The sequence below is a fragment of the Ornithodoros turicata genome, chromosome 3 (assembly GCF_037126465.1).
Source record: "Ornithodoros turicata isolate Travis chromosome 3, ASM3712646v1, whole genome shotgun sequence".
NCBI lineage: Eukaryota > Metazoa > Arthropoda > Arachnida > Ixodida > Argasidae > Ornithodoros > Ornithodoros turicata.
Window position 1 is genome coordinate 77,349,318 of NC_088203.1, and position 13,104 is coordinate 77,362,421.

At 41.4% G+C, this 13,104-nt stretch overlaps 1 protein-coding gene across 1 annotated transcript; it reads left to right on the forward strand.

Moving 5' to 3' along the window:
* Nucleotides 1-2,833: 2,833 nt before the first annotated feature.
* LOC135388670 (galactose-1-phosphate uridylyltransferase-like) lies at nt 2,834-12,422 on the forward strand. Its single transcript, XM_064618372.1, has 10 exons — nt 2,834-3,206; nt 3,270-3,439; nt 3,568-3,646; nt 7,307-7,485; nt 7,552-7,608; nt 9,140-9,262; nt 9,339-9,471; nt 9,559-9,642; nt 10,280-10,434; nt 12,123-12,422. Exons 1-10 carry the CDS (start codon nt 3,188-3,190, stop codon nt 12,186-12,188), a joined length of 1,065 nt encoding a protein of 354 aa, XP_064474442.1. The 5' UTR covers nt 2,834-3,187; the 3' UTR covers nt 12,189-12,422.
* Nucleotides 12,423-13,104: the final 682 nt, after the last annotated feature.

The window sequence follows — 13,104 nt, forward strand, 5'->3', positions numbered from 1 at the left end:
CACGTAAATTTAGCGACAGAGCAGCACATCACTTCAAATAGATTCGGAAGTCGGCACCGACGGATTTCTGTTCGATATCCTAGAATGAATAGCACGTCGCGCTGTTAAGAGCAGACAAAGACACCACAACAGCATTTTTTACAGTTAAAATTGCATTTTAGTGGGACCTTTTCGAGCAGTTTCGAAATATTTTTCGTGTATGGGACATTTTTGGAAATACGAGCGGTTTTTATAGAGCTTGAATACCCTTTCCATGCTCCTTAGATGGTGCGAATGCAGAGGGCTCATCTTGGCTACTTCTTAAGCTCACCAGCCCAAAGAGCCCCGGGATACAACACCAGAGAGAAGACTTGGCGTAATCTGTACATACCTGTAGTACGAGCAAACTATGGTAGAGTGAAGGGTGCCTACTCCCCGTATCCATTCTGATGTGCCCCGTTGGAATCTATTGGAATATCTACAGCTTTCCACCGAGACCTAGATCAGGAACTTGCATGGTATAGCTTTGGATACCTGAAGAAGCAAAGTGATCTTGACCAAAAAAGTCAATTATGAAACATATCTTACTATTTTGTAGCCGGCTATAAAATCTGGTTACAAAACAGCATTAGGCAATAGGTCAACTAACCAATGTCGTCGTTTATTCCATTTTAATTACGAATGACACACATCATTGCAGTCCATTAACTACTATCCATGTTTTAGACCTTGAGCAGCAGTCTCAAGGTTTATTAACTAATAGAAAGTTACGCTGTGCCTGAATATAATTCACTAGTGGCATATCCTGCTGTGTGTACATGCGTGTATAAAAGTTACTACATTCCACCACAAGTTATTAATCTTAATAAAAATAAGCTATGCTCAAGTGCACTTGGGAAACTTCTTGCATGAAGTTACAATGTATAATATTGAATTTGTAATAAATGCTCATGATGGGACACAAGATTAACAACGGCAAATTATGGTCATTTCAAGTGCTTCATTTTTTGTGTATGCCTACATTTTGTAGGGCCTGTATCGAGTAAAGGTAGGCTGAACTAAAAGAAGGAATTTTCAAATCAACAGTAGCAAATGCAAGCTACAAGAGCAGACTGACAAAGCTGGAAGGTCATAATTCTGTTGCTAGTTAATTGCTTGTCATGGTTATGTGCTTGTCCTGACGTTTCCTACAAAAGCCCATAGCTCAGAAGAGCAGCTAGATGGAATCTACAATGAGGCTGTGCCACTAAGCACATTCTGTCATTGGGCAATCTATATTTCTTTCAAGATCTCCAAAGCATGAGCCACTGGGCTTGCTTGTTGCATATTCAAGGTGTACCAGGCAGATTTATGTTAGGTCAGCCTGTTCTGGTATAATGCTTTCGAATTAGCAATAGCAGAAGTTGTTTGAACCCTTTGAAGCATTAAAAAATACTAGGGTATTGAAATGATGTGTGGATCAGGAAACAAAATAATATAAAGAAGTAAAAAAGAAGGCACATCATTATGATGGGAGGCCAAGAAGAAATCAGTAAAGACAGCAAGAAGCAAATTCACAAGTAAAGCTTCTGTAAACTTACTGAAAAATTGGTTCCCAAAGAAAAAAAGAGATTCTTATCATCTGGTTAGATGTAAAGCATGAAGCAGGAGGGACATGAAAGGTAAGGTTCCACGAGAAAAAGGAAGGGGGAAAGAAGAAACAAGGTACAAGAATGGCATTCGAATAAAACGTCATTGTCAGTTCTGTGCTGAGTCTTCTATTGATATGTTCAGTGGTTGATCCAGAATTTCGTCCTTAGAGGGGGGTGTTGGGCTCCGCAAGGGAGTGTATTTACATGCTTTTGATAAAATATTGCACAATCTCTGACAATTTTTAGGGGGTCTCCTCCAGATCTTTCTTTGGTGGGGGGTGAAGGGGTCTGGATAAGTCACTGGATACATTATACAGCAGTGTACACAATTATAGTTACACGAAGGATCACTTTGCACTTTAACTCCAAAATTCTGTAAATAACGATGTCATAACACAATATTAAACACAGTGAAGCGGTACAATCTGAAACACTAACAAAAATGAATATTTCTGTGATTGTGAGGTTTTATTGGGACATGCCAGATGCCAAAATGAAAACATGACCAATAGGTTGTAACAACGCATGAAATTGCCTCGTTAGTCCGTAATAATGAGTTCGTCGATGCCCCAATCTTCGTAACTTCCATCAGGGAGGTACCGTCGAATGATGATCGGTATCTTACGTGCTTTTAACTCCTTCATCGCTATTTGAAGGGGATCTGTCTCTCCCTCAAGTTCAACCATCACTGGCGCACACATGGCTATCTGTAACGCTCTAGTCCCAAGCACGCGTGCTCTCTCATATTTAGTCATATACATTGTAGTAATCCGTTTCTGATTTTGTTGAGGCTGTCCGTCTGATGCCTGAATCAACTCGATGTTCTCCTCGTCGTTCTGGTCAATTTCATCGAGGTTTTCGTCTTCTTCCACGTCGTCGAAGTCATCTCCGCCTCCGACATCGTCAGGTTCATACTCATCGTCAGCCATACTCTGAATTTTGTAAAATATCACGCACAAAATGTACCGAACAACACCACCACGACGCACCCAACAGACAAACGGCTTGGATTGGCTTGTCTCGGCTATCGGCACACGTGGTATCCACATGATGACGATGCCAATTTCGAATATTTTGCAAGGGGAGAATTGGAGAATTCTTGTTGTGTCGTCTCTCTCCCTCCCCGTCTCGGGTACCGCCTCTCTCATTTTGCAAGGGCATGAGAAACGAAAAAAAAAAAAAAAAAAAACAAGAACGCGAAAAAAACTGTACACAGTAATCTATTTTTTGACTACCTTGCACCCTGTGTACAAAACTGCTGTTATGATCAACCAACTCTTGAAAGCTTTGCCAGCCTTGATCTTGCGGCTGGGACCTACTATGGTGAATGAGAAAGACCTACTGAATACAGCTGGTTTTGTGTGGTTGCATGGCAAATGACAATAATACTTGTGGCAGTGCTGACGGCACAGCTGGCACAGCACACGTGTTCCTTGCGTGTGCTGTCGGTGCTGTCCTGTGAAGCCCAATCTGTGAGCAGTTTGTTGGTGGGGAGGCAATAGGCAGTGCAATAGGGCTGATAACATACATAGATGTGAATTCGCTGTAATTTGGTGGGAACCGACGGTCCGACAGAAATGGAATTTAATCCGAGAGGTACACATTTCATCATCACGCGGACGTGATAATACGAGTCAGAAAGATTTTTGTGCTTTACAGATCATCCCCATACGAGGTACAATCCCCTGAAAGACGAGTGGGTGCTGGTTTCCCCGCATCGAACAAAGAGACCTTGGATGGGCAAAACAGACAAAGTCACAGAAGTCGAAATCCCAGCTTTCATTGAGGGAAATCCGCTGTGCCCAGGCGCTACTAGGGCAAATAACGAGGTATATATGTACAGATCAAAAAAGTAAAGCAGAGAGGAAGTGCTATCATGAAACATTATCTTTTTCACGATCTTTCAATTGTTGTCTTGTTACGATAAATATGCTACTTAACTGTCTTTTATAAACAGGTGAACCCACAGTATGAGTCAACTTTCACGTTCCAGAATGATTTTCCAGCACTCCTAGAGGAAGCCCCAACTCTTAAAGGTTCATCTTAATCGTATTATTCTTGTGAATGCATGCTTTTCTTTTGGGGGGAGTGTGCACTACAAGTCATAACTTTCCTGTGGAAAACGTCTGCATGTTCTTCAGTCGAATTGGCCTGAAGAGTGAATAGCGTGGGAGGTTATATCCACATGGATTAGAAAATCAGTAGAGTAAGGCGATGATGGCCCTGGCTTTGTCGACAGTATTATCATGTCTTATGTAGACACGCAAGGTTGAAGACAGGGAGCATCGATGTCCCATTCATGTGTCCAACATCCATACAAAACTCCAGCTGGGAAAACTCACGCATAATGTGCGCAGTATATGTTTGTGTCCTTAAGCTGTACTGAGGATCTGCGTCTGAATGATGTAGTGTTCAGTAGTCTCCTTAAAATGACTTTGAGGACTGTTCTACACATTGCTACCCACAGACAACCTTTTAAAGCAGGGCTGGACTGGAACAAAAAAAAAAAGACAGGATGCCTGTTTTTCTGCACCTGTGTTTGGAAGCCTGTAAACACCAGGTAGCTAACGACTTTGGATTCCATGAGGCTGCTGGAATTCGATAGTGATGCAACAATTGAGCTTTTGTACATTGTTTCAGCTGAATGGAATATTGGCTTCTAGCATCATATTGATGGTACTTAATAACTTACTAGAGTACTGCACTTTTTATTAGTATTCAATGTCAAACAGGGCCAGTGCTAGGGGTGTGCGGGGCCTAAGCAAAGGTACGTTGCAGGACCTGTTTCACACGATTAAGTGCATACTTGATACTTTAAAAAAAAGTAATCCCTGGCTGAGGGCTTCATGCGCAGGGCCTAAGGCGGTCGCCCCCCCCCCCTATCGCTGGTCCTGATGTCAAATATGGTACATATAGGATTTCCAAGTTCTTCCACCAGCTCACCTGCATGCTATTTTATCAGTATTTATGGACATGTTTGCACATACTGAAATTCTTTGGCCTTGTGGAAAATGCATCCTCGCATCCTGCATCAAAAATAGGTCCGTGCGAAAATTACTACTTATACAGTAATTAATTGGTTTCGGTTTACATATTTCTTGCACGGAACAGCGTACCAATGCACTCCTTCGCTGTCCGGTTGCCAGTACGTTTCCACCCGCCTGGTTCACACATAGGAGTGACAGATGATAAGGAGTGGACGGAAGAGACGCTTCGGTGCATTCGTCATCCTCACGATAAAGGCACGCTATGTGGCTGTTCCTTGTCTTCCATCACACCCGTGTGTGAACGAGCCGGTTGAACGTGTAATTGGCAGCCGGATAGCTGAGTGAAAGAGCACATTTGTATGCTGCTCCATGCAAGAAATATGTAAACCAAAAACGAGTAATTACCCGAAAAATCACTATGTGTCGATGCATATTTTTATTTAATTCTTGGGGGGAACATTTCTCGTGGAAGGTTCCCATCAGTGAAACAAAAGTTCTTAAAGTGCCCGATGTAAAATTAAAAAGTTAGTAGTCTCGTCTAACCAATGAGCGTACGCAAATGAGCCTCTCTCTGCTCAGTTCTTGGCTGATGTCTCGGGGATGCTCACTGAAAATAAAGCTTTACGAGACCACCCGTTTCCAAATTATTCAGCCTGGGTACCTTTGTGAAACAACTGATATAAGTACTCCGTGGCTTGGGTTTCTCCACACTCTGACCACAGGTTTGCTTCACTGTCCATATGCAGATTAATTATTAGGAGGTCCCACTTTACGACAGAAAATTCTTTACATCACATATTTCGTACTTGTCTGACGTGAGTCATATTTGTAACCTACGACGGAACATGATTGGGAGAGTTTCTTCAGAACTCCCAGAGTCTTTCAAGCCTTCCCCTTACAACCCCATTACATCATTAACAAACATACATCACACCATACTTCACACTAGAAAATTCTGAAGAAAAATTTCTATATCACATTTCAGACGGGGCAGTTGGCCATATTGGCTGTCGTAAATACTGAATGGAGAGAAAAAAATCCTGAAAACAACACCAGATGAGCTCGGACTAACAACTGACAAGTTTCCCAAAACATTCACATCGATGTGGATAATTGCCTTTTTCTAGACATTAGTGAAGAACTCATTTAAAATTGCAGCGAGTACAAAGCAAAGTTATAAAATTGAATTGAATATAAGGGCTTGGAAATTCAATTGAACGTAGCATTATTCGCTTCGGTATCAGAAAAAATTAAAATATTTACGTGCCTACCTTTCACATTTATTTGGCATAATTTGGGACAAATTGTCACTGCCTCTTTAATTTTATTGGGAAGTCTAGAAGTGAGGGATGACAAGGCACTAAGTGCATCAGTGCCAGATCGCACAGACTGTGCAAGCGTTCTTAGCAATCACAGACACACAAGGGGTGTATAAAAATCCTGGCTACACCCCTGGAACACACATAAAAGAGAGAAATACACTGACAAATCGTATACATGAAAATTTAATTGCTATAAAATATAACCCACCTTATATGGTGAAGTTTTCTTATCATATTTATTATTATTGTTATTTCTCATTATGTGTAGGAGCGTTTCATATACCTTGCAACACAATAAATATTCATGCGCTGTAGAAGTCCTTTTTTATTTGCCATGCTTACGCTTCTGGTTGTGCCAATCAGCGACTTCGTGAGAGATTTTAATTGGCAGGAGAAAAAGTTTGTCGCCTACCATATGGAGGACGGCATTTACGGACGGACCATGCACGTGGTCACTGGTTGAAGCTGCAGGATGCAGCGACGTTGGCTTTATGTACCGGAACAAGGACAACAACGATAATGAATCGAACAATACGAAGCTGTCACGACATTCACTGTGTCGATGTGGACACAAGAATGACGGGAGACAAGGAAATTCGTCAATGACCCAGATGCACCCGAGATGATCACCCCTCATTGTAGCAGTCTGAGTCAGAAGGGGTTAAGAGAGATGAAGATGAGTTTTTGTCCTTTTGTTAGTTCAAGGTGGAAAGTCCCAAAGACGCCTCGTGCGAGATAGACGCACTGCGGTTATGCGAATTTAAGGTTCCTCGAATAATTGCCTGATCCTGGCTCCTTGCAAATTTGCGAATTATTGAGCCCGCGAATTTAACCATTTATACAGTACTTGAAAAATCACTATATGTCGACACGTTTTCTTTTCTTCTTTTTTTTTTTTTTTTTTCTGGAACGTTTTTTGCTGAAGGTTCCAATTCGCAAAACAGAGGTTCCGAAAATGCCCGAAGTAAAATTCAAAACCAATGAATTTTATTTAATTAATGAGCATATGCAAATGAGCTGCTCGCTGCTCAGTTCTTGGCTGATGTCTCAAGGGATGCTCACTCAAAAGAAAGCTTTTCGAGAGTGCCGTCTGTTTACAAATTGTTCAGCTGGGGTACCTACCTCTTTACAGACCTATTTGCAGACCTCACAGTACCTCCAAAGTTGGTTGGACTACTAAAAAAAGTTGACCGTATCAGTGTCTTCACTATATCAGTAATTTATATGGTTGGAGCTCCAAAATAAGGGACAGCAGGTTTATTTCACTAGTACGTCCATATCATCTCTATATAGAGGTTCTACTTACATTAATATACAGTACTAAATAGTATGCATAATGTAACTGTTAAAGTTTTGACAATTGCTTTATGTTGCTCTTTTGTTCTAGGAAGCGAAGACAGCAGTCTCTTCCGCATGGAAGCTGTACGGGGCACGTGTCGTGTAATGTGCTTTCATCCTTGCTCAAACATGACACTACCACTGATGGAGCACGCTCATATTGAACGTGTCATTAAGGACTGGGTCGCTCAAGTTCACGAACTTGGCAAAGAATATGCTTGGGTTCAGGTGACACCAACCTTGTTTGTATCTTCACTGTCAAGACTAAATTTTACTAAACTGTCTAAATTTCAGATTTTTGAAAACAAAGGCGAGATCATGGGCTGTTCAAACCCACATCCCCATTGCCAGGTAGTGTCAAAATCCTTTTATGTCGTTCTTAGTTCCATAGGGACAGATTCTGTGTGTGGGGAGTGGCCTCAGCTTACCCACAAAAACTGCTAAAGAGGAGGTAGCTGTAGAGGGAATAGGACGGGACTGAAATGCGTGCACGGACGAGTTTTCTAGAAGTGTGTTCCCATCAAGAAACAGTGCAAAAAAAAAAGAAACACGCAGAGCGTTTATGCCAATTCTCTTCAATATTTGTTGGAACGGCATAATTCAGTCACAAGAGACCTCTACCGGCGAAACGTTACGGTGACGTAATCATGACGTTGGTAGACATGGCGAAACCAAAACAGCATGGACGGAAAACACCACTGTTTCACAAAGCTGTATAAGGTCACGTTTTTAGTCGCTTTGGTGTCTTCATTCGTGTTCCCAGTCAACTGTGGAAACAAAAAGAAGGCTCTACCCAAGGGTTAGTTGCATCATCTCGAAAGTCAATGTCGTAATCCTCTGCGGGATGTGGTTTGTTATTATGAATTAGCTCCCGCTTGCTTTGTATACAGACACCACTTACACTCCAAGAGAAGCTCGTGCCCTTACCATACAAATAATAATAATATGTAAAGGATTGCATAAGTCGTTACAATATGGAAAGGTATATTTAAACGTGGCTTTCTTGCGACTTATTGATTTTTTGCTATTGTAGTCTATACATACAAACACGTGTTGTGTCATGTTTATGAGGAGACCTACTAGTGTCGCTTATTTCACTACAGTCGCATATTATAATTTGTCAAGCCGCCCGCCGAACAACAGTGTGAGAACCAGGGACGATCCAGGCACTCACTTGGGGAGGCGGTTTTTTTCTCGAAGCGTGTAGTGGGAGAGGGGGGAAACCTATTGTTGAGATTAATGTTAGAGGTGGAGGGGAACAATCGCCCAATTGCCCCTCCACCCCCTGGATCCGCCGCTGGTGGGGACTACAGCTTTTCGGGGAAAAAATAATTTATTCTAGATGTTATGGCTATCATCCATCTAATTTTTAGATGATCCTCCTTTAGTCATGATGTACTGTGACAATTAATGGATGATATCATAAAATGACAGGACCATCTTTTCAGTGGTCCTGTCATTTTATGTACAGGCCTGAGATACAGGCACTCAGGGCAGTTATTTCAGGACAGGACTGCAGTCTTCGTACAAGATATCATAAAATGATATCATCCAGGATGATATCATACTGGTCAGGACACTGGTCATACATATCAGTCCAGGATGATATCATGAAATGATATCATACTGGACTGGAACAGGACAGTCTGTACTGTCCCTGTTGATAAAAAATCACGTACACCCTTGAGACTATCAGTTGGAATGGCCATAGATGTCAATCAACGTTTTACTGAAAATTGCAATATGCAGCTACAGTAACAGCATGCTAACAGTAACAGCTATGTAATTCAAAATGGGTGGCGCTGGGAGGTGAGGTATTACAAATTTTGAAACACTAACGTTGAGTTACTTCATATAATCTGGCTCTCTGTTAAATCTGTAGATATGGGCAAGTTCTTTTCTGCCGAACGAACCCCGGAAAAAGGACGAAACCCAGAAAGCTTATTTTAGAAAACATGGAGTACCGCTTTTGGTAGACTACCTCGAGCAAGAAATAAAAAATCAAGTAAGTATGCGTGTCGTCATGTTCCTAAGAGATGTCCGACAGCATTGACTCCTCTTTTCTTTTTGCACAACAAAAGGAAAGGATTGTGGTTGAAACAGAACACTGGGTTGCTCTAGTTCCCTTCTGGGCTGTGTGGCCATATGAGACAATGATCTTGCCAAAGCGTCACGTGCCTAGAATGAGCAACTTGAATAATGCTGAACATTCTGGTATGCACATAACCTTCTTTCACATAGAGGTGACATTAGATCTGCGAAGGGATGTGTCAATTGTCAAGGTATTACACGTAATTTCAGATTTGGCAAACGCAATGAAGCTGCTGCTTACCAAGTATGACAATCTATTTCAAGTGCCTTTCCCCTACTCCATGGGTTGGCATGGTAAGATTTCTAGTTATAGTAGTTTTTTGTTTTTTTTCGTTACAGATTTCGTAAATAAAAAAGCCGTGAAAGCAGCATAGATACCATTTTTGTGGGTGGGTAATACGGCCAGGCAGACATGCTTTCAAAGAGATATGTAACTATACCAGGTGTCTAATTACCTAAAATTCATTAATTAGCCCTTTAATTAGTGAAAGGCACCTCTCTCGCAGTGCTAGATTTTCAATGTGCCAGTAAATTCCGAATGCAGGATTGCATTTGGCGCAGGAGTTTGCCTCGCAGTTTCAGGAGACAAATTCATCAACATGGTTCATCCTAAACATGATCACCATCGATTTGATTCCTCGAAAAGTGGGAGACAACCCTTTTAATTCAACCCGCACAACCCTTTTAATTATGCGAGGAAAAAAATTCTATCCCAGCATTTGTACATCCATCTACCATTATATTCGGAAACATTGGAATTGGCCTTCCCAGAACTAGGTGCATTAAATGTGCAGGGGGAAATGTGTATACAAACATTTGGGGGCCCAACATGCGAGTGCGCCAATTACGTGTGTACACTAGTTATGCTCGTAAATGCAGTATTTATCTGTCTGTACTGTCCCTGTTGATGCCCTCTACATATTCACTTCAGGAGCCCCTACTGGAGAATACTTAAGCCATGACATGTCTCACTGGCAGCTACATGCCATCTATTATCCTCCTCTATTACGATCTGGAACGATACAGAAATTCATGGTGGGATATGAGATGCTTGCTCAGCCACAGAGGGACATAACACCGGAGCAAGTGAGTACTCTGTCTACAGTCTTCAGTTCAACGTTTAACTAAATTTGTTACAGGCGACTTATAATACATTGGCGGAGTGACGTAACCTTATCAAATTCTTTCATGATTCATTTGAACCGTGTAAGATGCATACATCAGTTCGTACAGTACATATAGTATGCGTAGTGTCATTTGGTACATGAGTTACTCGTATGTGTTTATGTTGTGTTTCATATTGTGTGTCTGGAGCATCATGAATTATTTTTGTGACGTCGCAGTGAAATGGTTCTCTTTCTCATAATTTTGCTGCAGCAGTTACTGCACTTCTGCTGTGCAATATAATTGTGCAATTTCATCCTATATTTTTCGGCCTCAGCTGAGTTCATATTTTGCTGCCCCCGTTATGCTCCCGAATAATTCGGGATTCTGGTTTTGAAAGATTATATTTTCCAAAATTTCGTGAAAAGAAAGAAATGGAAGCACCTATTTTTCAGAAACTTGGAAACGGCGTAGACTTTTTCAATGAAGTCAAATTCGAAAACAGACAACACAATGAAGTACGTTAATGCAACGTAGAATGTGAAAAAAAAAACAATGAAGAAAAAAAAAACAATGTACAAGTTTCCGACGATGCAGAATCAAAAATAACAAAGACGGTTAAGAGCATCAACTGTCTACTATATACATAAAAACAAGACTTCCGTGCAGTAGGCTGCACTTCTTCAACCTGAAGAAGTGCAGCCTACTGCACGAAAGTCTTGTTTTTTTTTATTCTACGTTAATGCAAGTTTGAATTGAAGGCTCTAGTGACATAAGCACATCTAGAACTTGCACTTATTGTAATAAATTGTCGCGTACATATTAAGGGACTCTGACAATGTGGCACATCAAAGAGAAAAAAAATTTTCACATGCTCCCAATGATTAGATGCTTGCATCTTTCCCGTAGCGGCTCCCAAACATGACCCCATGATGTGTTACTTATAAAGAATGACAGATGAAAAGGACAGCTGTCTCCGCCACCTTCAACAACAACCTAATACATAACTCCTTATCCCTTTGTAATAATTAAGTTTCAGCTTTGGCCAAGAAGCTAAGCTTGCAACGAGTAATCTTTTTGAGTAACTCATCAAGTATACTTAGGGTTCTTCGTTTTCAGGTTTTATGATTTTTCAGATTCTGGTGGAAAATCAGGTGTTATTTACACACGAGAACTCGGGGAGAAATCGGGCGCTACGATCTCTGTTTGATATGTCATCGGGGAATTTTCGGGTGAAATGAAAGGCGTACAAGCTACTGCTGTGACACTGGGACGAAAAACAAGAATCTTTATATTTCCGCTCGGAACTGGGGCAATGAATGACCGCGGTATTCAAACATTGGTCCGAGCTCCACAAAAGCTAGTCTTTTTTGTCCTGCAGGAGGGGATTATAAAAGGAGGACAAATAGGTCGTCACAAATAGCTCTCTTTGCTGATATGATGATTCACTTTTCCGACAGCTTACCTAGAATGACAAGTTGAAGGACTGCGAGGATTTCGGTTAAACATCGGGTTTTATCCGAACTCTTGAAAACATGTTCCGGGGGGGGAACTATCATGAAAAATCAGGTTTAACCTGAAAACGAAGAACCCTGAGTATACTGCATCAGAAAATGCATCCTACTGGTCAGTTACTTCGATAACTGATTTTTTTATTTTTGTTTTTCAAGGCTGCAGAGCAACTGAAGTCACTGCCAGATGTTCACTATAAGACGATGCACCAAACTGAACATTGAAGATCAAGAATGCCAAGTTGAGGAGAAAGCAACAGCATACATGACATGCAGGTCATGTTGCTTTTCTTTTACAAACTAGTCCACATATCTTTATATATCAGTTATTTAATCAAGAACTATATTCATGCCAAAGTTATTGGGAACGCTGTTTTTAGGATGATAGTTGAATTTCTATTTTTGGAACTATTTTGATTATTGTGAAATATCACATTTCAATAAAAGTGTATTATTTTCTGTTACAAGCTCTGTCCTCCATAGCTGTATGGTACTGCCTTTTATTGTAGAGAACGGTGTACTACAGGGATTTTTGCAGTATTTTCATCTTGGGTGGGATGGAGGGTAGGAAAATCCCTGCTGTACTACAATGGTTTCAGCTCTGTGCCACAAAGGTGTCCTGAAAAATGCACCAAGATATGTTAGGGTTTCAGACTTAATACCATTTTAACCTCTTTAAAGGGACCATTGCATCCATCTAGGTAGACTCAAAAGCTACAGTGCTGTTTTACTCCGCGTTCATTACTGATAATAATGCAAAAAATCCGACACAAATTGGTGGCGTTGTTCCTGTGCAGTTTGATGTAACACATGGCAAGAGCAGACGACGCATATTGGGAGTATTCCGGGATTCCCTCTCAGTAAACGTCACCTGGACAAAGCCAATCAGTGAGTGCCCTTTGGCACGTACGCGACCAATCAGGGAGTGGCTGGAGGGACCTTGGTAGCCTTGGCGGCTGACCGACCGACAGGCGACGGGTGTTGAGCCAGAATGCTAGGGGATGGCGTCTGCACTGTGGTCGGCTTGCGAAATGTTGTTTCTGATCAGTGGCGGACATGATCGTACAGCCAGGGGCCTAACACTGTGTTCCACGCAACATGGTCAAGTCAGAACTCACACTGGTAAGCGAGTCAGCGTATT